Source organism: Nomascus leucogenys, chromosome 10 (assembly GCF_006542625.1).
Source record: "Nomascus leucogenys isolate Asia chromosome 10, Asia_NLE_v1, whole genome shotgun sequence".
Classification (NCBI taxonomy): domain Eukaryota; kingdom Metazoa; phylum Chordata; class Mammalia; order Primates; family Hylobatidae; genus Nomascus; species Nomascus leucogenys.
Genome location: NC_044390.1, coordinates 52,617,488 through 52,643,708, shown reverse-complemented (window position 1 = coordinate 52,643,708; position 26,221 = coordinate 52,617,488). Strand labels below are relative to the sequence as shown.

The following is a 26,221-nucleotide window of genomic DNA, read 5'->3' as shown; positions in this document are numbered from 1 at the left end:
AGCCACCGCGCCTGGCCTTTTTTTTTTGTTTTGTTTTTGAGACAAGGTCTTACTCTGTCACCCAGGCTGGAGTGCAGTGGCATGATCTCGGCTCACTGCAGCCTCCAACTCCTGGGCTCAACCCATCCTCCCACCTCAGCCTCCCAAGTAGCTGAAATTACAGGCATGCTCCACCATACTGGGCCAATCTTTTGTATTTTTTGAAGAGATGGGATTTTTCCATGTTGCCCAGGCTGGTCTCAAACTCCTGGGTTCAAAAGATCCTCCCGCCTAGCCTCCCAAAGTGCTAGGAAGTGCTAGGATTATAGGCCATGAGCCACTGTGCCTGGCCGTCTGCAGACATTTTTGTTTGTTTGTTTTGAGACAGAGTTTTGCTCTTGTTGCCCAGGCTGGAGTGCAGTGGCACGATCTCGGCTCACTGCAACTTCTGCCTCCTGGTTCAAGTGATTCTCCTGCCTCAGCCTCCTAAGTAGCTGGGATTACAGGCACACGCCACCACACCCAGCTAATTTTGTATTTTTAGTAGAGACGGGATTTCACCATGTTGGTCTCGAACTCCTGACCTCAAGTGATCCACCTGCCTCAGCCTCCCAAAGTGGTGGGATTACAGGCATGAGTCACCATGTCCGGCTTCATCTGCAGAAATTTTTTTTTTTCTTTTTTGAGACGGAGTCTCGCTCTGTCACCCAGGCTGGAGTGCAGTGGCGCGATCTCGACTCACTGCAAGCTCCGCCTCCTGGGTTCACGCCATTCTCCTGCCTCAGCCTCTCCAAGTAGCTAGGACTACAGGCGCCCGCCAGCACGCCCGGCTAATTTTTTGTATTTTTAGTAGAGACGGGGTTTCACCGTGGTCTCGATCTCCTGACCTCGTCATCCGCCCGCCTCGGCCTCCCAAAGTGCTGGGATTACAAGCTTGAGCCACCGCGCCTGGCCCATCTGCAGAAATTTTTAAGAACTAGGTTACCCATGGCCGGGCGTGGTGGCTCACGCCTGTAATCCCAGCACTTTGGGAGGCCGAGGCGGGCAGATCACGAGGTCAGGAGATCAAAACCATCCTGGCTAACACGGTTAAACCCCGTCTCTACTAAAAGTACAAAAAAATTAGCCAGCTTTGTGGTGGGCGCCTGTAGGCCCAGCTACTCGGGAGACTGAGGCAGGAGAATGGCATGAACCTGGGAGTCGTAGTTTGCAGTGAGCCAAGATCGCGCCACTGCACTCCAGCCTGGGTGACACAGCGAGACTCCATCTCAAAGAAAAAAAAAAGAACTAGGTCACCCACAATATTGCAAGTGAGTTGATCACCTTAGGGTGCCCCCCAGACACATAGTCCACCTGGTGAGCTCTCTGATGGAAGCAGTGACCCCACCCTGCCCCTTGCCCCGTGTGTGATCTTGGACATGACTTGCCCTCTCTGTTCCTCAGTTTGCTCATCCAGAAAACAGGGAGTGTAACAGCATCTACCTGATTCTCCTGTGATGATGACATGAGACAAGGACATGTGTAGCTCGCCCTGTTCAAGTGTTCCAGAAATGTGAGCTCGCGTACACATACAAAATTCCTTCTGCAGTGCTCACTTTCAATTCACAGCCCATGGCAAGTCGGGTAAGGCCCTCCTGAGTCACTGCTCAAGGCCAGGTACATGGGAGGTGTTAGTAAATGCTTTGGTATGAAAGAAAAAACCATCCCCGTCGTTCTCCAGAGGTACCACACGTGGTCCAGCTGGTGTACCTTGCACAGCTATGCCATCCACAAGGGATACCCTTCACCACCCGTTAAAGGCATCCCATGCCTTCAACACAACTGCAGCATCACACATGCTGGATGCTCCAGCTCGCCACCTGCAACCAGCTCAGACCTTTGAGGATGAAATGGCCAAGTGAATGACCACATTCAATTTCACACTCCTAGTCTGACCATTCGGGGCCTCTCTCCTCCCCGTCCCCAGACCATGTCATAACTTGCATGTTCTAGGCAGCTCCGGAGCTATTTCTTTTCTTTTTTCTTTTTTTGAGATGGAGTCTCACTCTGTCACCCAGGTTGGAGTGCAGTGGCGCGATCTCAGCTCACTGCAAGCTCCACCTCCTGGGTTCACGCCATTCTCCTGCCTCAGCCTCCCATGTAGCTAGGACTACAGGCGTGTGCCACCACGCCCGGCTGATTTTTTTGTATTTTTAGTAGAGACACCATGTTGGCCAGAATGGTCTCAATCTCCTGACCTCGTGATCTGCCCGCCTTGGCCTCCCAAAGTGCTGGGATTACAGGCTTGAGCCACCGCGCCTGGCCAGCGGGGCTATTTCAACTCCAGACATTGGCACTGGCAGTTTGCTTGGCCAGGAAGGACATTTCCTTCCTTTAATAAAGCTTTTTAAAAAGTTTATCAAACAAGCAGCCAGGAGTAGTCACCTATAATCCCAGCACTTAAGGAGGCCAAGGTGGGTGGATGACTTGAAGTCAGGAGTTCAAGACCAGCCTGGTCAGCATGGTGAAACCCTGTCTCTAATAAAAATACAAAAATTAGCCGGGCGTGGTGGCACGTACCTGCAGTCCCAGCTACTCGGGAGGCTGAGGCAGGAGAATTACTTGAACCCAGGAGGCAGAGGTTGCACTGAGCCGAGATCGCCCCACTGCACTGCAGCCTGGGCGACAGAGTGAGGCTCCGTCTCAAAAAAAAAAAAGTGTATCAAACAAGTGAGTGAAATATTAACTATCAGTCTCACATTTAGCCAGGTCTAGGCTGCAATTCATGACTAAAATATTGGCTGAGAGCAGTGGCACATGCCTGTAGCCCCTGCTACTTGGGAGGCTGAGGTGGGAGAATCACCTGAGTGCAGGGGGGTGGGTCAATGCTGCAGAGAGCTGCGATAGCGCCACTGCACTCCGGCCTGGGTGACACAGCGAGACTGTGTCTCTAAAAAAAAAAAACAAGACTAAAATATCTTAGGAGCTCCTGGATTGAAGAAATTCTGTATCTTAAGATTTGTATGCTGGCCAGGTGTGGTGGCTCACTCCTGTAATCACAGCACTATGGAAGGCCGAGGCAGGTGGATTACGAGGCCAGGAGTTCGAGACCAGCCTGGCCAACAAGGTGAAACCCCACCTCTACCAAAAATACAAAAAAATTGGCTGGACGTAGTGGCACTCACCTGTAATCCCAGCTACTTTGGAGGCTGAGGCAGGAGAATTGCTGAACCCAGGAGGCAGAGGTTGCAGTGAGCCGAGATCACACCACTGCACTCCAGCCTGGGCAACAGAGCAATACTCCGTCTCGGGGGAAAAAAAAGGATTTGTGTGCTACATGAACAGGAAACATGTTGACTTTGCACTGTGAAAAGTCAAGAGGTTCTATATATATATTTTTTGGTGATGAGTTTAACTCTTGTTGCCCAGGCTGGAGTGCGATGGTGTGATTTTAGGTCACTGTAACCTCCGCCTCCTGGGTTCAAGCCGATTCTTCTGTTTCAGCCTTCTGAGCAGCTAGGATTACAGGCTCATGCCACCATATCTGGCTGATTTTTGCATTTTTAGTAGAGACGGGGTTTCACCATCTTGGCCAGGCTGTTCTCGAACTCCTGATCTCAGGTGATCCACCCACCTTGGCCTCCCAAAGTGCCGGGATTACAGGCTTGTTATAGGGATTCTGAGGCACAAGAATCCCTTGCACCCAGGAGGTGGAGTTTGCACTGAGCTGAGATGGTGCCACTGCACTCTGACCTGGGTAGCAGAGAGACAGAGAAAAAAAGAAAGTTAATCACCAATGTGGTGAAACTCCATCTCTACTAAAAATACAAAATTAGCTGGGCGTGGTGGCATGCGCCTGTAATCCCAGCTACTCAGCAGGATGAGGCAGGAGAATCCCTTAAATTCTGGAGGTGGAGGTTGCAGTGAGCCAAGATGCACCACTGCACTCCTGCCTGGATGATAGAGCAAGACTCTGTCTCAAAAAAGTAAAGGCCAGGCGCAGTGGCTCATGCCTGTAATCCCAGCACTTTGGGAGGCCAAGGTGGGTGGATCATGAGGTCAGGAGTTCAAGATCAGCCTGGCCAACATGGTGAAACCCCGTCTCTACTAAAAATACAAAAATTATCTAGGCATGGTGGCGCATGCCTGTAATCTCAGCTACTCGGGAAGCTGAGGCAGGAGAATCGCTTGAACCGTGATCCGGGACCAGAGGTAGCAGTGAACAAGATCATGCCACTGCACTCCAGCCTGGGCTACAGAGCGAGACTCCGTCTCAAAAAAAAAAAAAAAAAAAAATTAGCCAAGCTTGATTGCATGCCCCTGTAATCCCAGCTACTTGAGAGGCTGAGGTGGGAGAATTGCTTGAACGCTGGAGGTGGAGGCTGCAGTAAGCCAAGATTGGGCCACTGCACTCCAGCCTGGGTGACAGAGCAAGACCCCATCTCAAAAATAAATAAATAATAAAAAAATTAGCCAGGTGTGGTGGCGTGCACCTGTAATCCCAGCTACTTGGGAAGCTGAGGCAGGAGAATCGCTTGAACCTGGGAGGCAGAGGTCAGAGGTTGCAGTGAGCTGAGATCATTCCACTGCACTCCAGCCTGGGTGACAGAGCTGGCATGCAAAAAAAAAAAAAAAAAAAAAAATTAGCTGGGTATGGTGGCGCATGCCTGTAATCCCAGCTACTTGGGAGGCTGAGGCAGGAGATTTGCCTGAACCTGGGGCTAATCACTGGAAAGAGGGCACAGACTCAGCCTCAAGTCATCCAGGTAACCCAGAGAACAAGGGCCTGGAAGAAGCGGGTGAGTGGATGAGGTGGGGGTGTAGATTGGAGTCCCAAGCCTTTGGTAGGCCCTCCAACCTTCCTTCTGCACCAACTTCTGCTGGGTGGCTGTGGCAGGCAGCTTCCCTTCCCGGGCTCTAAGGGGATAGATGCAGGTGAGGTGACTGTAGTAGTCTATTTTCAGGGATGCCCTCATTCTTGGGGGCAAGATGGAACAGCAGGAAGAAGGGGTGTGGGTGCTGGGCTGACAGAGGCCCCGATGCTGGCTCTGCCCATCCTGGCTGCACTGGTGAGCGGCATCATGGGAGAAGCTCCCAGAGTCCAGAGTTGGGAGAGCCAGATTGGATCAGGGAAGTTCCCAGCATCAACCCTGGCCCTTCCTCATGGCCCCTGAAGCCCTGCAGGGTGTGGCTCTGCGGGCTACCCAGCCTCATCCATTTGGAATGCACCAGGCTAGAGCTGGCCCCAGGGTCTTTGCACTGGGCGTGCTGTTGCCCAGACCTGGGGCTGTCAGCTCCCTGCATGGGCAGACCCTTGCCATTGCTGAAATATCAGTGCACACATCCCCTGGGAGAGGTCTTCCTGGGCCTCCAGCTGTGCCTTCTCACAGGCTGCATCCAGACATTCACATCCTCTCCCCTGGACCCCATCTGTCTCTTGTTTTCAGATGGAGTCTCGCTGTGTTTCCCAGGCTGCAGTGTAGTCCCATGATCTTGGTTCACTGCAACCTCTGCCTCCCGAGTAGCTGGAATTACAGGCATGTGCCACTATACCCAGCTAATTTTTGTATTTTAAGTAGAGATGGGGTTTCACTATGTTGGGCAGGCTGGTCTGGAACTCCTGAGCTCAAGTGATCCACCCACCTCGGCCTCCCAAAGTGCTGGGATTACAGGTGGGAACCACTGTGCCTGGCGCACTCTTTTGTTTTTTAAACATAGATGGAATCTCACTATGTTGACCAGGCTGGGCTCAAGCGACCCTCCCACCTTGGCTTCCAAAGAGCTGAAATTACAGGCCATGACACTACACCCCACCTCTTTAAAAAAAAAAAAAAAAAGGCCGGGCACGGTGGCTCACGCCTGTAATCCCAGCACTTTGGGAGGCCTAGGCAGGCAGATCACAAGGATCAAGACCATCCTGACCAACATGGTGAAACCCTGTCTCTACTAAAAATACAAAAATTAGCTGCGCGTGGTGGTGCGCGCCTATAGTCCCAGCTACTCGGGAGGCTGAGACAGAAGAATTGCTTGAACCCAGGAGGTGGAGGTTGCAGTGAGCAGAGATCATGCCACTGTACTTCAGCCTGGTGACAGAGTGAGACTCCGTCTCAAAAATAAATAAATAAATAATAAAAAAAGAGACCTCACTCTGGTGAGGTCTTCCAGCCTAGGCTGGAGTGCAGTGGTGCAATCATAGCTCACTAAAGCCTCAAATTCCTGTGCTCAAGTCATCCTCCTACCATCTGTCTCTTTTGAATTCAGCACATCCACTAGGTAAAGCAATGATGCCACAGAACCCATGCAGCAGCCTCAAGTTAGGGCCCAATGGGGTCCTGGATTTCAGGTGAGGAAACAGTGAACGCTGGGGTAACAAGTGGAGCTGGGCAGTAACACCCCCAGAGTCCAGCTGAGTCAGACCTCTCAACCCACTTGCCCCTGCTACATCACCCCACTTCTCTATGCCTCAGTTTCTCCTCTGTAAAGCGAGTGTGTTGTGCCCAGAGAGGAGACCCCTAGCTCCAGCTGGCTCAACCACATCCACCATGCTGTGTGACTCCAGATGCATCACAGGCTATCTCTGGCCCAGCCCCAGGCAGCAGGAGAAGAAAGCTCAGGAGTCCGTGGAAACTGCAGGGTGGGACGCTTTATTTCACTGTGGCAGGGAAGGAGCCTGGACAGGGGGCGGCAGGCGGGGCAGGGGGTCTGGCACTCAGGCGGGGACTAGGCAGGGGAAGGGCTGCCCCCAGGCCTGTTGAGGAGAAACTGAGGCCAGCCCTGGCGGAGACCTAGCCCAGTGGGATAAGGAGGGTGGGGGAAAACGGTCTGAAGGAATGAGGGCCCCCTCCCTCTGGGCTTTCCTCCTAGAGGGCCTCAGTCCCTCCTGCTGGCTGGGCTGCACGACCCCCAATCCTTGCTCCCCTAACCCGGAGGAGGGGGCCAGACCAGGGAGGGCAGTGGACAGGGAGCCTGGGGGAGTTGGGGAGCACAGGGCAGGGTCCATGGTGTGCAGAGGGAGTGGCAGCCACTTGGGTGGTCAGTTCCTGGCAGCGATGACCACAGAGAGTGCCACACCCCCCAAGGCAACAGCAGTCGCCCCAAACAGCCACTTCCATGGGATGGACTGTGGATAAAAAGGAGGGGAGAGAAGGGTGGAGGGAGGTCAAGACTGGCCTCTGGGGCCTCAGCTGCCAGCACAGCCCAAACAGACCTCCCAACAAATCATTGCCTATGTATTTCCCACTTCCTGGCAAACTCCTACTCATGCAGCAAAACCCAAATCAAACGGCCCCTCCTCCAGGACACCGCCCCTCGTGCCCTGGAAGAGGCTCCATAGTCCACCCCCAGCCCTCCAGCTTGAGTTCCACCTTCGACTCCACTCGTGATCACACAGGGCTGGGCTTTCTCCATGTCCCCTGCATCGCCCAGGAAGGCCCAGTCTCCAAGGACATCCATGTATGCAAAATAAAATCCCTCTGCTAGGCGTGCCCTGCACGCAGCCCCTGCTCATTCTGTGCCCCAGCTTACCCAGGCACCCTTGCCAGGACACTTAGCAGGCAGCCGGCTGGGATTGCCCAGCATTTTCCGGTACAAGGCGGTCTCCGTGCTCCGCTGCGCCGCATGCTTCTTCACCAGCTTCGAGAGCTCTGCGTGGATCGTCTGCAGAAGGGAGGGGAAGTTGAGAACATGCTGCAGCCAACCTGTCATCACTGGTGCTCTGCCCTTCTGGGACCCTAGGCTGTTTGGGTGCTGGGACCATTGGGACATAGGGGTCCCATCTCCCCTTTCTGGGCTTAGCAGAGTCAGGGCTGCTGACCCCATCCCTCCTAGGGAGCCAGTCAATGGGTCAAAGCACAAGGTAGCCAGGAGACAAAAGGTTCTGGAAGGAAGGCCAAGGACATTGGCATGGAGCAGGCTGGCAGTGCCCTCAGCTGCTGGAGGGGTGAGAGCCCAGACTGCCTGTGTGGCTGTCATGAGGGTCTTCACAAGCTGATCAGGACCCTTCAGGTACCTACTCCGTGCCACTGCCCAGGTGGGAACACAACAGAGAGCCACAGCAAGAAAGACCTGGGGCAGACCACAGGAGGAACTTCCCAGCCAAGCAAGTCCCAGGGCACCGCATCCTGCTCACCTTGTTGGAAGGTTCCAGCTTCAGGGCTGCCCTCAGGATGGGGATGGCCTCACTGTACTCCCCCTGCTGGGCCAGCACCTGTAAGGGGAAGGGGGTGGCATCACTCTGGACCCATACCTGGGCCTCACTGTCCTTCAAGAAATCCAGCCCAGGAGGTTGCAGTGAGCCAAGATGGTGTCACTGCACTCCAGCCTGAGCAACAGAGCAAGACTCCATCTCAAAAAAATAAAATAAAATAAAAACAGCCTGGCCAACATGGAGAAACCCCGTCTCTACCAAAAAATACAAAAATTAGCCAGGTGTGGTGGCATGCACCTGTAGTCCTAGCTACTCAGGAGGCTGAGGTGGGAGGATTGCTTGAACCTGGGGGCAGAAGTTGCAGTGAGCCGAGATCACGTCACTGCACCCCAGTCTGGGTGACAGAGTGTGACCCTGTCTTAAAAAAAAAAAAAAAAGGGCTGGGCACAGTGGCTCACGCCTGTAATCCCAGCACTTTGGGAGGCCGAGGCGGGCGGATCACAAGGTCAGGAGATCGAGACCATCCTGGCAAACACAGTGAAACCCCATCTGTACTAAAAATACAAAAAAAATTACCCGGGCGAGGTGGCGGGCACCTGTAGTCCCAGCTACTCGGGAGGCTGAGGCAGGAGAATGGCATGAGCCCGGGAGGCGGAGCTTGCAGTGAGCCGAGATCGCGCCACTGCACTCCAGCCTGGGCAACAGAGCGAGACTCCATCTCAAAAAAAAAAAAAAAAAAAAAAAAAAAAAAAAGGAGGCTGGGCACGGTGGCTCACACCTGTAATCCCAGCACTTTGGGAGGCCAAGGCGGGCGGATCAAGAGGTCAGGACGTCGAGACCATCCCAGCTAATGTGGTGAAACCCCATCTCTACTAAAAAATACAAAAAAATTAGCCGGGCATGGTGGTGGGTGCCTGTAGTCCCAGCTACTCGGGAGGCTGAGGCAGGAGAATGGCATGAACCCGGCAGGCAGCACTTGCAGTGAGCCGAGATCACGCCACTGAAGTCCAGCCTGAGCGACAGAGTGAGACTCCGTCTCAAAAACAAACAAACAAGGCCGGGCGCGGTGGCTCACGCTTGTAATCCCAGCACTTTGGGAGGCCGAGGCGGGCGGATCACGAGGTCAGGAGATCGAGACCACGGTGAAACCCCGTCTCTACTAAAAATACAAAAAATTAGCCGGGCGTGGTGGTGGGCGCCTGTAGTCCCAGCTACACGGAGAGGCTGAGGCAGGAGAATGGCGTGAACCCGGGAGGCGGAGCTTGCAGTGAGCCGAGATTGTGCCACTGCATTCCAGCCTGGGCGACAGAGCGAGACTCCGTCTCAAAAAAAAAAAAAAAAAAAAAAAAAAAAAACAAACAAACAAAAAAAACAGCCGGGCTCCTGGCTACTCATACAAGTGCCAAATGGAGCTCTGGCAACATCCCTGGCTTCCAGCCACTCCCAAACTGCTCTCCTAGCCCTCAAGCTCCATCAGTGCACACTTAGCTTGGCATTGGCCCCCACAACATGCTCCTCCTTCCTGTCTCAGCTGGAGATCTAGGCACCCACCTCGCTGCCTCCTCCCTCACCACCTCCACTGGCGAGAGGCCGAATGGATGCTTCCAGAGGTGGTTTTTTTTTTTTCTTTCCTTTAGAGACAGGGTCTTGATTGGTCACCCAGGCTGGAGTGCAATGGCATGATCATAGCTCACTGCAGCCTCAAACTCCTAGGCTCAAACAATCCTCCAGCCTCAGCCTCCTGAGAAGCTGGGACTACAGGTGTGTACTACCATGTCCAACGAATTATTTATGTATTTATTTATAAAATTATTATTATTATGTTTTTGAGATGGAGTCTCACTCTGTCGCCCAGGCTGGAGTGCAGTGGCGCTATCTCAGCTCAATGCAAGCTCTGCCTCCCGGGTTCACGCCATTCTCCTGCCTCAGCCTTCCTAGTAGCTGGGACTACAGGCGCCCACCACCACGCCCGGCTAATTTTTTGTATTTTTAGTAGAGATGGGGTTTCGCTGTGTTAGCCAGGATGATCTCGATCTCTTGACCTCGTGATCCGCCCACCTCAGCCTCCTAAAGTGCTGGGATTACAGGCATGAGCCACCGCGCCCGGCCAAATTATTATTATTTTTTGAGATAGAGTCTTGCTCTGTTTCCCAGCTGGGGTGCAGTGACGCGATCTCGGCTGACTGCAACCTCCACCTCCTGGGTTCAAGCAATTCTCCTGCCTCAGCCTCCCGAGTAACTGGGATTACAGGCACCAGCCACCACCGGCTAATTTTTGTATTTTTAGTAGAGACGGGGTTTTACCATGTTGGCCAGGCTGGTCTCAAACTCCTGACCTCAAGTGATCCACCTGCCTCAGCCTCCCAAAGTGCTGGTATTACAGGCATGAACCACCGCTCCAGGCCTACTTATTTGTTCTTTTTATTTTAGAGACAGGGTCTCACCATGTTCCCCAGGATGGTTTTGAACTCCTGGGCTCAACCAATCCACCTGCCTCGGTCTCCCAAAGTGCTGGGATTATAGGCCTGAGCCACCACGCCCAGCCCTTAATTATTTTTTAAATTTTTGTAGCAATGGGGTCTCACTATGCTGCCAAGGCTGGTCTTGAATTCCTGGGCTCAAATGATTCTCCTACCTTGGCCTCCTGAAGTGCTGAGATTACAGGCATGAGGCACCACACCTGGCCCTGATGTTTCCACAGCTTTGGCCATAGTGAATGACTCCGGACCAGGCACATGACCCAAATGAGTCAATGAGATCCAGCCTGCACTATGCTGGTGCCGATGGGAGATGGGTTACTAAGGGGAGAAGATGGAGCTGGGCACAGTGGCTCACACCTGTAATCCCAGCACTTTGGGAGGTCAAGGCAGGTGGATCACTTGAGGTCAGGAGTTCAAGACCAGCCTGGCCAACAGGGTGAAACCCTGTCTCTACTAAAAATTCAAAAAGAAGCTGGATGTGCTCGCTTGAACCTGGGAGGCAGAGGTAGCAGTGAGCTGAGATTGTGCCACTGCACTCCAGCCTGGGTGACAGAGCAAGACTCTGTCTCAAAAAAAAAAAAAAAAGAAAAAAGGAGGGGGTAGAGGATGGAAATCTGGAACTTTCCAGGGGGGAGGGGGAGCATCATGGTTACCCTGAGAGAGGAGCCGGCCGAAGAGGGAAGGTCAGAGCAGAGAAACAGCATCCCCACAATACTGTGAGTGCCTGGATCCAGCTATGCCTGAAGTCAGCTAATCCAAACTTGGCAGTTCCATGAGCCATCGATCCCTCCTTTCTGCTTGAACCCGTTTGGGCGGGTTTCTATCACCTTCGACCAGCAGGTCCAAACTTGTATGAAACTACACAAGCAGCCACTCCTGCTGCCCCCAGGAGGATACTACCCCCAGGTTGAGAACAAAGGCTTCAAAAATAGGAACAGCATCTTCTCCCTCTTCATATTTCTCTGCAGAACTCTGCACACAGTATGTGCTTAATAAATCCCAGCTGGAGGGAGCCCCACCTCAGGCTTTTCAGAAACACAGCAGGTGAGCCAGTATCTGTGCCTCAGTTTCCTTGGTTAACTGCTAAAAGGTATTGAAAGCCCCACCTAGGGGTGGGGCTGTGAGGATGAACAGAAAAGGGGATGAGAACGAAGGTCAAGTCTGTGCAAGCCAGATTTACCCCTATGTTCTGCCAGGACTTTTTTTCTGTTCTGTTCTTTTGTTTTGTTTTTGACACAGGGTCTTGCTCTGCTGCCAAAGCTGGAGTGCAGTGGTGTGATCAAGGCTCACTGCAGCCTTGACCTTCAGGGCTCAAGCCATCCTCAGCCTCCTGAGCAACTGGGATGACAGGCCTGTGCCCCCACACCCAGCTAATTTTTGTATTTTTTTGGTAGAGAAGGGGGTCTCCCTATGTTGCCTGGGCTTGTCGCAAATGTCTGGGCTCAAGCGATCCTCCTGCCTTGGCCTCCTGTAATCCCAAGTGCTGGGATTACAGGTATGAGCCATCGTGCCTGGCCTCTGCCAGGACTTTTACTGAGCACCTACTATGTACCTGGCCCTGTTTGCAAGGTTGGAGATTCGGCAGTGAGCAAGACAGACCAAATCTCTGCCTTCGAGCAGGCAGATAGACAAGAGGCATGTCACCTCCACGTGCTGCCCGTCAGGAACATCTCAGGCAGTGGGCAATGCCTACACAAAGGCCCTGAGGTGGAGAGAGCCTGGCTAGACAGCAGAAAGGGAGGACGCCAGGTGGGATGGAGAGAAGCAGAAAGTGAGGTGGGAGAGGTGATAGCAGGAGGGGGAAGACCAGATAACTCAAGGCCCCAAGGGCTGTGACTAAGATTCCACTGAGGAAAAATGGGACCCATGGAGGTTCTATGTGAGGAAGTTTCAACTCTGGGCCAAGCCGGGCACGGTGGCTCACGCCTGTAATCTCAGCACATGGGGAGGCTGAGGTGGGCAGATCACTTGAGGTCAGGAGTTCGAGACCAGCCTGGCCAATATGGCTAACCACATCTCTACTAAAAATACAAACATTAACTGGGTGTGGTGGCTCGCGCCTGTAGTCCCAGCTACTTGGGAGACTGAGGCAGGACAATCGCTTGAACCCAGGAGGAGGAGTTTGCAGTGGTGAGCTGAGATCACACCACTGCACTCCAGCCTGGGTGACAGAGTGAGACTCTGTCTCAAGAAACAAACAAACAAACAAACAAAAAACATTGGGCCAAAGGTTGGGGACCCGAGACTTGAGGATCGAATTCTGGCCTCAGTCAATAAATTGCTGTGACCAGGCCATACTCCTGCACCCGTCTGGGCCTCAGTTTCTCCACCTGCACCCCACAGAGCTCAGCTGGCTTATACCTATGCCTTTCTCAAATGCAGGGTTGGGGACCACCCCATATACCCCAGGCTGAGTAACCCGGCCTCACACCCCGGCGTGGCCTACCTTGCCCTTGCGGAAGAGAGCCTTGATGTTGTCTGGCTGGTGCTCCAGCACAAGGCTGCAGGAGCGCAGGGCCGCGCGGTAGTGGTCGAGCTTCAGCTGCGAGGCTGCCAGGTTGTTCAGACACTTCACCTTCAACTGCAGGAGCTGTGCCTCCTCCTCGAACGTCATGTCCACTATTGGGAGACAGTGCCCACCACGGCAGCCGTCACCACGCCACCAGACACCCCGGTACCCACCCCTCTGCGGAGGCTGCCTCTTTGGCCTCAGTTTCCCCAATCTTAACCCCAGACCAAGGGCTGCGCTTTCCTGGGGCTCTACAGGAAGGTAGAGCTACAACATGGAGCCTTAAGCAAGCAAGGGCCTAGCCCGCGGTGCGTATGAACTGGCCCTGTCTACGGTCACCCCGTCCCCATATCCACTTGCATTCTACAACACTCCACTGGTCTGTAACAGGCCCTAGGTTAGGGGCAGTTGGGGATCTACCCGTATTCTGGGCTATTCTAGAATATTCTGAGTCTGAGGCTCTCTGGGGCTGGAAGTTTCTGGCACGGAGTGGACACCTTTGCAGGGGAGATGGTGGGGATCTGACCCAGGCAGTCACCTTTGGCGCTGGAGGTGATGGCCTTGATGGCGAGGTCATAGGAGTTGGCGGCCAGGACGAAGTCCGCCCGCTGGTAGTGGGCGTTGCCACACTCCCGCTTCCGGTTGGCCAGGGCCACGCGCTCCTGCCCAGTGAGCATCTCCAGGTCAGGCCCGTCCACAGCCGTCTTCAGGGTCACCTCCAGGCACAGGGCCGCGTGCGGGGGGATGTATGGGCTCCTGCTAGTTGGGTGGGAGCAGGCAGGGGCAGCACTCAGACCTGGTGACCCCTAAACCCGCTGGGCTGGCTAGGAAGGAGTGAGCTTGGCTCAAGCCCCGGATCTGTCTCCCCTCCGCCCTCCGTCATTCCCTCCTCAGTAAAGTGCAGGGGAAGTGACTTGCCGCCTTGGAGCTGCGGGACTTGATGAACGAGTTCCCCTCCCTAAGCCTCGGTTTTCCTTTTTTTTAAGAGAAAGGTTCTCACTCTGTTGCCCGGGCTGGAGTGCAGTGGTGCAATCTTGGCTCACTGCAGCCTCGAAAACGTGGGCTCAAGTGATCCTCCTGCCTGAGCCTCCTCAGTAGCTGGGACTACAGGCGTGCACCACACCCAGCTTTTTTTTGAGACACAGTCTCGCTCTCTCGCCCAGGCTGGAGTGCAGTGGTGCGATCTCGGCTCACTGCAAGCTCCGCCTCCCGGGTTCACGCCATTTTCCTGCCTCAGCCTCCGGACTAGCTGGGACTACAAGCGCCCGCCACAATGCCCGGCTAATTTTTTGTAGTTTTAGTAGAGACGGGGTTTCACCGTGCTAGCCAGGATGGTCTTGATCTCCTGACCTCATGATCTGCCCGCCTTGGCCTCCCAAAGTGCTGGGATTACAGGCGTAAGCCACCACGCCCGGCCCACACCCAGCTAATTTTTAAATTTTTTTGTATAGAGATGAGGTCTATATTGCTTAGGCTGGTCTGGAACTCCAGGTCTCAAGCAATCCTCCTACCTCAACCTCCCAAAGTGCTGGGATTTCAGGTGTGAGCCACCTCACCCAGCCTCAGTTTCTTGTCTATAAAATGGGCAAGTAGATGGGATGAGCCAAGGGGTACACCCACTCCACCCATCCCCCTCCTGAGACCTGCAGAGACCTAAGGGTGGCCGACTCTCACCTGCCTTGGGGGCCGTAGCAGTACTTGGAGTCAGCAGTGATCATGGCCGTCTCCCCGACGTCCATGAGTGGGACACTGAGATCCAGGGCCTGGTGTGTGTGGGGATAGCCAGCGGTCAGGCAGACTCAGACCCAGCGAGGCACGCCCCTCGCCCCTGCCCTGTCCCGCCCCAGCCCGCACCTGGATGACGTCACAGTCACCTAGCGTGAACACCAGCTCCGGCTCCTCCTGCACCCGCGTGCCATTCTCCAGCGACGTCTGCAGATGTACGGTGACCACCTGGCCCTTGACCGGGCGGCTTGAACCTGGCGGCCCTGGGACCAGCGTCTTCTTCCTCAACAGCCCGTTCCCTGCCAGGGTCCAGGGACATGAAGCTTGTCACCCGGTGGCTCAAACAGGCACCCGCTCCCCTGAGCCCCCACTCCTACCCTCAGCTGTGCCCACTAGCTGTCCAGAGGGGGCTGGCCCAACACTGGGGCACAAACCAAACTTCCAGTGGCCACTCTGCCACCAGAGTGGGGAACCCCACATGCAGGACACTGGGCAGGATGGGACAGACTTCGGGGTGACAGTGCTGGTGCTAGAAACTAGCTCAGTGAACAATGGTTGGTCTGGTTTTTTTTGTTTTTTTTTTAAGAAAACTGAGGCTTGCCGAGTTTCCAGCTATTTGAGAGGCCAATGTGGGAGAATCACAAGTCCAGGCCAGCATCTGGGCAAAATGGCAAGAACCCAGTCTCCCCGCCCTCCTCAAAAAGAAAGAAAACCAAAGCTCAGAGAGGACAAACAGCCCTCAGGCTGAAATCCTTGCCCTGAGATGTTTGGGCCTCGGTTTACCCAGCCATGAAATGAGGTACTCATGGGGCTCTTGGTTAGCAGAGCCCCTGTGATACAGTGTCTCCACCACAGCACCAAGTGGGATGAATTTAGAACTTAAGCAAAGGCCAGGCACGGTGGCTCATGCCTGTAATCCCAGCACTTTGGGAGGCCAAGGCGGGTGGATCACCTGAGGTCAGAAGTTTGAGATCAACCTGACCAACATGGCAAAACCGTGTCTCTACTAAAAATACAAAAATTAGCTGAGTGTGGTGGTGGCTGCCTGTAATCCCAGCTACTGGAGAGGCTGAGACATGAGAATAGCTTGAACCCAGGAGTTGGAGGTTGCAGTGAGCCGAGATCACGCCATTGCACTCCAGCCTGGGCGACAGAGTGAGACTTTGTCTCAAAAAAAAAAAAAAAAAAAAAAAAAAAGTTAAGCAAAGGCCAGGTGCAGTGGCTCACGTTTACCTAGCCATGAAATGAGGTTCCCATAGGGCCCTTGGTTAGCAGAGCCCCTGTGATACAGTGTCCCCACCACAGCACCACATGGGATGAATTTAGAAGTTAAGCAAAGGCCACACATGGTGGCTCATGCCTATAATCCCAGAACTTTGGGAGGCTGAAATGAGAGGACTATTTAAACCCAGGAGTTTGAGACCAGCCTGGGCAACATAGTGAGACCCCGTCTCTACAAAAAATAAAAAATGACCAGGCATGGTGGCTCATACCTGTAACCCCCAGCACTTTGGAAGGCTGAGGCAGGAGGATCACTTGAGGTCAGGGGTTTGAGATCAGCCTGGTCAACATGGTGAGACCCTGTCTCCAATAAAAATACAAAAATTAGGGGCCAGGCGTGGTGGCTCACACCTGTAATCCCAGCACTTTGGGAGGCTAAGGCAGGTAGATCACCTGAGGTCAGGAGTTTGAGACCAGCCTGGCCAATGTGGTGAAACCCTGTCTCTACTAAAAATACAAAAATCAGCCGGGCATGGAGGCGGGCACCTGTAGTCCCAGCTACTCAGGAGGCTGAGGCAGGAGAATCGCTTGAACCTGGGAGGTGGAGGTTGCAGTGAACTGAGATCGCACCACTGCATTCCAGCCTGGGTGACAGAGTCAGACTCTGTCTCAAAAAAAAAAAAAAAAAAAAAAAAAAAAAGTAGTAAGATTTTTATCAGTAGTGGTGGTGATATTTAGTAATATTTCTGTTCCATCAGTGTCAACCTGATTGGATACTATTGCTATAGTATTGTTAGTACAATCGATAGTGGTAATGATATCTTATTATTTGCATGGGCACCAGCATTATTTGGTATATTAGATATCAGTACTATACTAGTAGCAAGGCGTCTTCCACAGAATACTAACATTTCTCTTGTTTTCAGTTGCTGTGATGGGGTATGTTGGGGGGAACATGTGTCGGCTCACGTAGTTTTCTTCTTGTAGTATTGCTCTGAGCATTTACAATACTATCACTACTGTGAACCAACCAGAAGGCTGAACAAAATAACATTCCTCTGATCCACTTGACCCCAGAACACATTTTTGGTTTTGGAAGTGGGGTCTCGCTGTGTTGCCCAGGCTGGCGTGCACTCAGGACACATTTTTCAGAGCCCAAGCATGTGTCAGACAAATGCCAAAAAAAGATGCATTGATGGGGTTAGGAGCTGCCAGCGCCTGGCGTGCTGGCTGTGTGGCTCTGGGCAGGTGACTCAGCCTGTCTGAGCCACAGTTAGCAGATCTGGGAAACAGGGACACAGCACATTGTGCATGTGTGTGAGTCAATGAATGGGGTACATCAGTGTGAAGCATCTCCAGTAGTTGCCTCTGGCTGGTGATCACGGTGATGACCACATGACTTCCAACCCTCACAGCACAGATGGGGAAATGAGACTCAGGGGACGAGAGGGCCAGGGCCAAGGGCACCCTGATCCACCTTTGCTCCTTACCCAGAATGTCCAGCCACTCTTCCGGGGCCGGGGCTGGGGCAGGCTCGGGCTCCATGGCAGCGAGGAACTCTCGGGCCAGGGCCCCAGGCTGCTCAGCCTCCTCCACCGGGGGTTGTCCCATGTCCTCCAGCGGTGGCAGCTCACTCAGGTCATCCTCCTCCTCCTCTTCCTCCTCCTCTTCCTCCTCACCCTCTGCATCCTCAACCCCATCCAGCACCTCGAAGTCCTCGAGCGGTGGGACCCCGACGGGCAGCGGGGCAGAGGGCTCAGAGGGTTCAGCACACGATGCCATGCTGCTGGGGGGACGGGAACTGGCCCTGGAAGTGGGAGGCAGAGATGTGGGTCAGAATCCTGCACAGCCCCTCAAAGTCTCCACTGTACCTATTCCCCACACTGCCGATCACTTTCTGTGTAACTCAAGGGCTCCAGGCTCCAGGCCTCAGTTTCCTCATCTATACAGTGGGTGTAACAACAACCCCAGCTGGTTGGGAGAAATTAACCCATGTATCAAGCCCTTGGCATCAGGCTCAAATAGTGTTAGCCATTATTAGAGCTAATTATTATTTAATATTTACAAATACTCCAGGAAGTAGGGAAGATTAGCCCCAACATTTTATAGAACAGGAAACAGGCCAGAGGGGCAAAGCCATTCGCCCAAGGTCACAGAGAAAGCCAAAGGCCAAAGGAGGATTTGAACCTGGGGCTTCAGGCCCTGTGGCTTTGCCTGATTATATGCTAAGCGAGGGGTGCTGGGATTTTTGTGGAGAGGACAGCCTCCGAGGCCTTAGGGAAGCCATTTTTAGAGCCTCTAGGGCCACTGGGGGAGATTGAATCTTTTACCAGGGCCTCCCACCTCCATCCTCTTCTCCAAAGGGGAGACCCTCCCCAAAAGCACCAACTGTAATCACCCAGAAACCCCAAGCGTTTTTTCCTTCCACAGCCTGAATCTAACACTATCCCCCACAACCCCAACATCAGGGACCCTAGCCCAAACCCTTCCCTAGGAGACCATCCTCCTCTCATCAGGCCTCGGTCCCACCCCCTCAAAGCAGCCTCCCTTCCAGGAGTGGTCGAGGTCCCACCACATTCTACAGCCTCTTCCTTGCCCCAGACCTCCTGAACCAACAACCAACCCCTCTGTCCCTCAGGCCCCAAGCTCAGAAGAGTGTAGCACAGCCATCAAACCAGCCCGCCGCATCCCCCCCCTAGCCCTCACCTGCCTGCTCCTCCCGGGCTCGGAGCCCCACTTTCAGAGACCCTCCCAGCCCCCACCCCCATAATTCCCCGCGCCCGCACAATTCGGCCTCCCCTCCCACCCCCCGCCCCAACCACCACCGCCCCCAGCACGGGCCAGCTCCCCCCACAGCCGCTCCGTCTCGCCGTAAACACTCCAGTGTCCCCAGACGCCCCCCCTTTCCGATCCCATAACACCCCACGCCCTCCTGACGCCCCACTGCCCCGGCCGGGCCCTCAGTCAAGCCGCGACCCAGGCCCCCAACGACCCACGCCTGTCTGACGCCACCAGTCTGGGGCTCCCGACCCCCGCACGCCTCGGGCGCCCCTGGCCCTGCACGCCTCCATCGGGACCCCCACACTGGATCCCCTTTGCCCCCAGTGACCCCCGTCCCTGGCCACCCCCGCCCGGCCGCGCCCCCTCGGGCACCCCCGACCCCCGTGCCCCCGGCTCGCCGCCCCCGCGGCCCCTCGCCCCGCCCATCGGCCGCAGCCCCCGGCGCGCTAGCCCCCGGACCAGCCTAGGCCAGGGCAGCGGCCTGGCCGGCACGGCGCCCCCAGCATCCCAGGACACTTGCCTCTGGCTCCGGGACCCCCGCTTGGGGTCCTGCGACCCCCTCCCCGCCCCCAGCCGCGGCCGCCGCGCCTCGGGAACCAGGTTCGGCCGCTCGGCCCCGCCCCTGCCGTGTCCATTGGCCGCCGCTGCCGCGACTGCAGCACCCATTGGCTCGTGCAGATGTCCGTCCCGGGCGTTGGCACCTCCTCCTTCCTGCTTGGCTCTGCGGGGCATTCTTAAAGGGACCGAAGCCTCCCGGCTGCTGGGGCTGGGGCTGGGGCTGGAGCTGGGGATGGGGACCCGGGGCTGGGGCTGGAGCTGGGGATGGGGACCCTGGGCTGGACCCCAACACGGGTCAGTATCGCGCAGCCTGTGCGACTCCTGCCTCTCCTCTGAGCTTCATCCTGATCATCTGCGAAATGGGGATAAACACCCCCACCTATGCACTCTCACCTTGGGGGCTGCTGGGAGCACAGTCCGCTCTAAATGCTATTTCCTTAAAGAGTTCAAGCTTCACGGGCAGGGCAGCTCTGGGGTTGCTGAATGACCCATTCTGAAGCCTTAGTTACAGAAGTGAACCTGAGGGCCTGAGGAGGAGTGACGTGCCCAAAGGCAAACGAAAACCTCCCTCCCATCCCCCACACAGTTTAATGTCTAGAAGGTTGCCTGGTGCATACCGGAGGCGCTCAATTACTGCTGCGCAGGCGACTGAGCCAGCAGGGCCACTGGGAGGAGTTCCTCCTCCATGCACTGTCTGCTGGAGAGTGATAAGGTCCCCATGGCCTGGGAAGAAGGTGGCATCCTTGATTAGCTAAGTTTTTGTGGATCTTGTTTTGAAACCGGGACACTTCTCCCTCCTTCACTCAGTTTTATTTCCTTCCTAGCAGTTACTCCTTCCAGAATTATCTTGTCATTTTTTTGCTTGTGGTTGGAGGGACCATCCCTCACTCTGCTTCATCCCGGCAGAGATTTTTGCCTGATTTGTACCCAGCACCTCCTTGAACCATGCTTGGCATCTATAGAAGCTCAATAAATGGGTAGGTGGGTGGATGGATGGATGGATGGATGGGTGGATGGATGAGTCAGACACCAGCTTTTGGAGGTAGCTATCATGGAGGTGGTAACTGGCTTTTTGGAGATAACTAACTTCTAAGGTTGGAGTTCCCAGGTCGCCTCCTACAGGAAGCCCTCCCAGACCTCCCCAGGGCAAGACCAGGTGCCCCATTTGGCTGTCTTGGCACAATGAAGTTAATGAACGTCCACTTCATAACTAGTTTACTTGGGTTTTTTGTTTGTTTGTTTGTTTTTGTTTTTTGAGAAGAAGTTTCACTCTTGTTGCCCAGGCTGGAGTGCGATGGCTCAATCTCACCTCACCGCAACTTCTGCCTCCCAGGTTCAAGCGATTCTCCTGCCTCAGCCTCCCGAGTAGCTGGGAGTAGAGGCATGCACCACCGTGCCTGGCTAATTTTGTATTTTTAGTAGACACGGGATTTCTTCATGTTGGTCAGGCTGGTCTCAAACTCCCGACCTCACGTGATCCACCCATCTCGACGTACCAAAGTACTGGGATTACAGGCGTGAGCCATCATGCCTGGCCTTTTTTCTTTCTTTCTTTCTTTCTTTCTTTTTTTTTTTTGAGCCAGAGTCTCTCTCTGTCGCCAGGCTGGAGTGCAGTGGCACGATGTCGGCTCACTGCAACATCCACCTCCTAGGTTCCAACGATTCTCCTGCCTCAGCCTACTGAGTAGCTGGGACTACAAGCACCCGCCACCATGCCCAGCTAATTTTTATGTTTTTGGTGGAGACAGGGTTTCACCATGTTGGCCAGGATGGTCTGGAACTCCTGACCTCATGATCTGCCTGCCTCGGCTTCCCAAACTAGTTTACTTATATCTCTGCCTTTTTTTTTTTTTTTTTTTGAGATAGGGTCTTTGAAACCCAGGCTGGAGTGCAGTGGCATGATCTCAGATCACTGCAACCACCTCTATCTCCTGGGCTCAAGCAATCCTCCCACCTCAGCCTCCTGAATAGCTGGGACCACAGGTGCACCGTCATGTCCAGCTAATTTTTTTTGTTTTTGAGACAGAGTCTCGCTGTGTTGCCCAGGCTGGAGTGCAGTGGCGCAATCTCGGCTCACTGCAAGCTCCGCCTCCCAGGTTCACACCATTCTCCTGCCTCAGCCTCCCGAGTAGCTGGGACTACAGGCGCCTGCCACCATGCCCGACTAATTTTTTGTATTTTTAGTAGAGTCAGGGTTTCACCGTGTTAGCCAGAATAGTCTCGATCTCCTGACCTTGTCATCTGCCCACCTCGGCCTCCCAAAGTGCTGGAATTACAGGCGTGAGCCACCACGCCCAGCCCAAAGTTTATTTTTTTTTTGTAGAGATGGGGTTTCCCCATGTTGCCCAGGCTGGTCTCGAACTCCTGGGCTCAAGCAATCCTCCCACTTTGTCCTCCCAAACTGTTGGGATTATAAGCGTGAGCCACTGCCTTGATTTACCTCTGCCTTGCCCTTTACACTGGAAGAGCCCCAAAGTCTGGGAAGGCTTTGTTCTTTCTCGTTGTTATAGCTCTGAAGCTTGTACAGTGCCTGCCACAAAAGGTAGTGGTGGGGTCTCACGGAAATCACTGAAGAAGGAAGGGAGGTTCGACAGCCAGAAAAGGTGGTAGCGTAGCAGAGCTATGTAAGAAATCACCTGGAGGGCTGGGTGCGGTGGTTTATGCCAGTAATCCCAGCATTTTGGGAGGCCGAGGTGGGTGGATCACCTGAGGTCAGGAAATCTAGACCAGCCTGGCCAACACGGTGAAACCCCGTCTCTACTAAAAATACAAAAATTAGCCGGGTATGGTGGTGCATGCCTGTAATCTCAGATACTGGGGTGGCTGAGGCATGAGGACTGCTTGAACCCCAGAGGTGGAAGTTGCAGTGAGCAAGACCCAGTCTCGAAAAAAAGAAAAAGAGAAAAAATCAACTGTGAAGGGGCGTGAAATAATCCCTGGGCAACTCCAGGATCCGAGGGACTTAAACTATTCCCAATCCATCACCGAACCCCAGTTTTTAATTGTTTTTATTTTTTAACTTTTTTGTTTTTATAACCTACCTGAACCCCTATATCTGTATCTCCACAGTGGGGTTTCTTGCTCATCCATCTGCATCTCTGTTACAGGGGCAGGACGAATTGCACTAAACAACAATACTAATAAAAGAAACAAGCCTCGGCTGGGCACGGTGACTCACGCCTGTAATCCCAGCACTTTGGGAGGCTGAGGCAGATGGATCACCTGAGGTCAAGAGTTCGAGACGAGCCTGGCCAACATGGTGAAACCTGTCTCTGCAAAAAATACAGAAATTAGCCGGGTGTGGTGGCACATGCCTGTAATCCCAGCTACTTGGGAGGTTGAGGCAGGAGAATCGCTTGAACCCGGGAGGCAGATGTTGCAGCGAGCCAAGATCAGGCCACCGTACTCCAGCCTGGGCAACCTAAGCCTGGGTAACATAGAGAGAGCCTGCCTCTACAGAATATTAATTAATTAATTAATTAATTTGGAGACACAATCTCCCTCTGTCTCCCACGTAGAGTGCAGTGGAGCGATCTGGGCTCACTGCAACCTCTGACTCCCAGATTCAAGCGATTCTCCTGCCTCAGCCTCCTATATAGCTGGGATTACAGGTGCCTGCCATGACACACGACTAATTTTTTTTTTCTTTTTTTTGAGACGGAGTCTCGTGAGGCTGGAGTGCAATGGCGTGATCTTGGCTCACTGCAACCTCTGCCTCCCAGGTTGAAGCAATTCTCCTGCCTCAGCCTTCCTAGTAGCTGGGATTACAGGCGCCTGCCACCATGCTTGGCTAATTTTTTGTATTTTTAGTAGAGATGGGGGTTCCACTATGTTGGCCAGGCTGGTGTTGAACTTCTGACCTCGTGATCCACCTGCCTTGGCCTCCCAAAGTGCTGGGATTACAGGCATAAGCCATCACACCCGGCCTCTACAGAAAATTTAAAAATGTAGTCCCAGCTAAATGGGAGGCTGAGGTGGGAGGGATCCCTTGAACCCAGGAGGTCAAGGCTACAGTGAATTATGATCAAAGCTCTGCACTGCAGCCTGAGCAACAAGGCAAGACACTGTTTCTAAAATAATAGTAATTATTATTATAAATAGACAATAAGTTACTAAAATAAACTACAAAATAACACCACCACCAATAATAATAATGGCTGGCACTCATTGAACAGGTTTTTGCAGGCAAACATTTTACTTATATTTACTTTTCCCTTTTTTTTTTTTTGGGACAGAATCACGCTCTGTCGCCCAGGCCAGAGTGCAGTGGCACGATCTCAGCTCACTGCCACCTCTGCCTCCCAAGTTCAAGCAATTCTCCTGTCTCAGCCTCTGGAGTAGCTGAGACTACAGGTGCCAGCCACCAAGCCTGGCTAATTTTTGTGTTTCTTTTTCTTTTTTTGAGACAGAGTCTCACTCTGTCACCCAGGCTGGAGTGCAGTGGCGCAATCTCGGCTCACTGCAAGCTCCGCCTCCCGGGTTCACGCCATTCTCCTGCCTCAGCCTCTCTGAGTAGCTGGGACTACAGGCGCCTGCCACCACGCCCGGCTAATTTTTTTGTATTTTTAGTAGAGACGGGGTTTCACCGTGGTCTCTATCTCCTGACCTCGTGATCCGCCCGCCTCGGCCTCCCAAAGTGCTGGGATTACAAGTGTGAGCCACCGCGCCCGGCCCCAATTTTTGTATTTCTAGTGGAGACGGGGTTTCACCATATTGGTCAGGCTGGTCTCAAACTCTTGACCTCGATCTCAAAAACAAAACAAAACAAAACAAAAACAAGAATACGCTACTTGGAGGCCATATCATTGGCTGCATGTAGAGTTGCAATTGTGTTTCCTAGTGAACTGAACCTTTTTTTTTTTTTGAGATGAAGTCTCAATCTGTTGCCTAGGCTGGAGTGCAGTGGCAAGATCTCAGATCACTGCAGCCTCTGCCCCTTGGGTTCAAGTGATTCTCCTGCCTCACCCTCCCGAGTAGCTGGGATTACAGGCACCCGCCACCACGCCTGGCTAATTTTTGTATTTTTAGTTGAGATAGGGTTTCGCCATGTTGGCCAGGGTGTTCTCGAACTCCTGATCTCAGGTGATCCACCTGCCTCGGCCTCTCAAAGTGCTGGGATTGCAGGCATGAGCCACAGCGCGGGCCGGATCTGAACCTTTCATTGTTAAGATGTGCCCCTCTTTACTTCTTTCATTTTTCCCTTAGAGTGCACTTTGTTAAGATTGCACACCAAGCCTGGGCGTGGTGGCTCACTCCTGTAATCCCAGCACTTTGGGAGGCCAAGGTGGGCTGATCACGAGGTGAAGAGATCCAGACCATCCTGGTGAAACCCTGGTGAAACGTGGTGAAACCCCCATCTGTACTAAAAACAGAAAAATTAGCTGGGCATGGTGGCACGCTCCAGTAATCCCAGCTATTCAGGAGGCTGAGGCAGGAGAATTGCTTGAACTCGGGAGGCGGAGGTTGCAGTGAGCCGAGATTGCGCCACTGCACTCTAGCCTGGAGACAGAGCTAGACTCCATCTCAAAAAAAAAAAAAGAAAAGAAAAGAAAATTACACACCAATTCTCCTTGGTTCATGTTTTCTTTCTTTCTTTCTTTCTTTTTTTTTAATACGGAGTCTCGCTCTGTCACCCAGGCTGGAGTGCAGTGTTGCGATCTCTGCTGGCTGCAAGCTCCACCTCCCGGGCTCACGCCATTCTCCTGTCTCAGCCTCCGGAGTAGCTGGGACTACAGGCGCCCCCCACCACGCCCGGAGAATTTTCTGTATTTTTAGTAGAGACGGAGTTTCACCGTGTTAGCCAGGATGGCCTCCATCTCCTGACCTCGTGATCCACCCGCCTCGGCCTTCCAAAGTGCTGGGATTACAGGCGTGAGCAACCGCGCCCGGCCTTCTTTCTTTCTTTCTGACACAAGGTCTCACTGTGTGGCCCAGGCTGGAGTGCAGTGGCACAATCATGACTCCCTGCAGCCTCAACCACCCACGCTCAAGCAATCCTCCCAGCTTAGCCTCTCCAGTAGCTTCAACTACAGGTGTGCACCACCATGCCCAGCTACTTTTTTTATATTTATTGTTTGTAGAGATGGAGTCTTGCTATGTTGTTCAGGCTGTTCTCAAACTCCTGGGCTCAAGCAATCCTCTCACCTCGGCCTTGCAAAGTGCTGGGATTACAGGCATGAGCCATTGCGCCCGGCTCCATCTTTGTTTTTTAACTGGGGCATTTGGTCTATTGGTATTTAATGTAATTATGGACATATCTAGACATAAATCTGTCTCATTAGGTGGTTTTTCTCTTTTTTTTTTTTTTCGAGATGGAGTCGCTCTGTTGCTAGGCTGGAGCAGTGATCACGCCATTGCACTTCAGTACAGGCAACGGAGTAAGATCCTATCGCACACACAAAAAAGGAAATGAAATGGTAAAAAGTGGCAGAGAAAGCCTTCCAGTCCCCAAACCCGACCCCCCAAAGTCCCCATCTCTGGGCAGACTGAATGTTCCCATAACTTTCTATCCTCTCCCTTCATCACACAAAAAAACATGTTCTTTTTTTTTTTTTTTTTTTTTTTTTCTTGAGACGGAGTCTTGCTCTGTCGCCCAGGCTGGAGTGCAGTGGCGCAATCTCGGCTCACTGCAAGCTCCGCCTCCCGGGTTCACGCCATTCTCCTGCCTCAGCCTCTCCGAGTAGCTGGGACTACAGGCGCCCGCCACCACGCCCGGCTAATTTTTTGTATTTTTAGTAGAGACGGGGTTTCACCGTGGTCTCGATCTCCTGACCTCGTGATCCGCCCGCCTCGGCCTCCCAAAGTGCTGGGATTACAAGCGTGAGCCACCGCGCCCGGCCAAAA

General features: G+C 53.5%; 1 protein-coding gene across 3 annotated transcripts; it reads right to left on the bottom strand.

Annotated features, from left to right (window-relative positions):
- Positions 1–6,581: 6,581 nt before the first annotated feature.
- Positions 6,582–19,936, bottom strand: FKBP8 (FKBP prolyl isomerase 8). 3 transcript variants are annotated; one of them, XM_030820401.1, is made up of 9 exons: positions 19,772–19,936; positions 17,530–17,846; positions 14,948–15,117; positions 14,768–14,856; positions 13,632–13,852; positions 13,031–13,203; positions 8,087–8,164; positions 7,483–7,614; positions 6,582–7,078 (listed from the first exon to the last, which is right to left on the bottom strand). In XM_030820401.1, exons 2-9 carry the CDS (start codon positions 17,819–17,821, stop codon positions 6,992–6,994), a joined length of 1,242 nt encoding a protein of 413 aa, XP_030676261.1. In that variant the 5' UTR covers positions 17,822–17,846; positions 19,772–19,936; the 3' UTR covers positions 6,582–6,991. The 3 variants fall into 3 exon arrangements, with proteins under 3 accessions (XP_030676261.1, XP_030676259.1, XP_030676260.1); XM_030820399.1 differs by lacking the exon at positions 19,772–19,936 and adding an exon at positions 19,341–19,510; XM_030820400.1 differs by lacking the exon at positions 19,772–19,936 and adding an exon at positions 19,341–19,510 and having other exon boundaries at positions 13,632–13,849.
- Between the last annotated feature and the right edge of the window lie 6,285 nt (positions 19,937–26,221).

Coding starts and splice junctions, on each gene's coding strand:
- FKBP8 (XM_030820399.1), bottom strand. CDS start 19,486: ATGGGTGCTGCAGTCGCGGCAGCGGCGGCCAATGGACACGGCAGGGGC. Junction 17,847..19,340: donor CGGGGGTCCCGGAGCCAGAG/GCAAGTGTCCTG, acceptor TCCCACTTCCAG/GGCCAGTTCCCGTCCCCCCA. Junction 7,615..8,086: donor AGCTGGAACCTTCCAACAAG/GTGAGCAGGATG, acceptor TCCCTTCTGCAG/ACGATCCACGCAGAGCTCTC.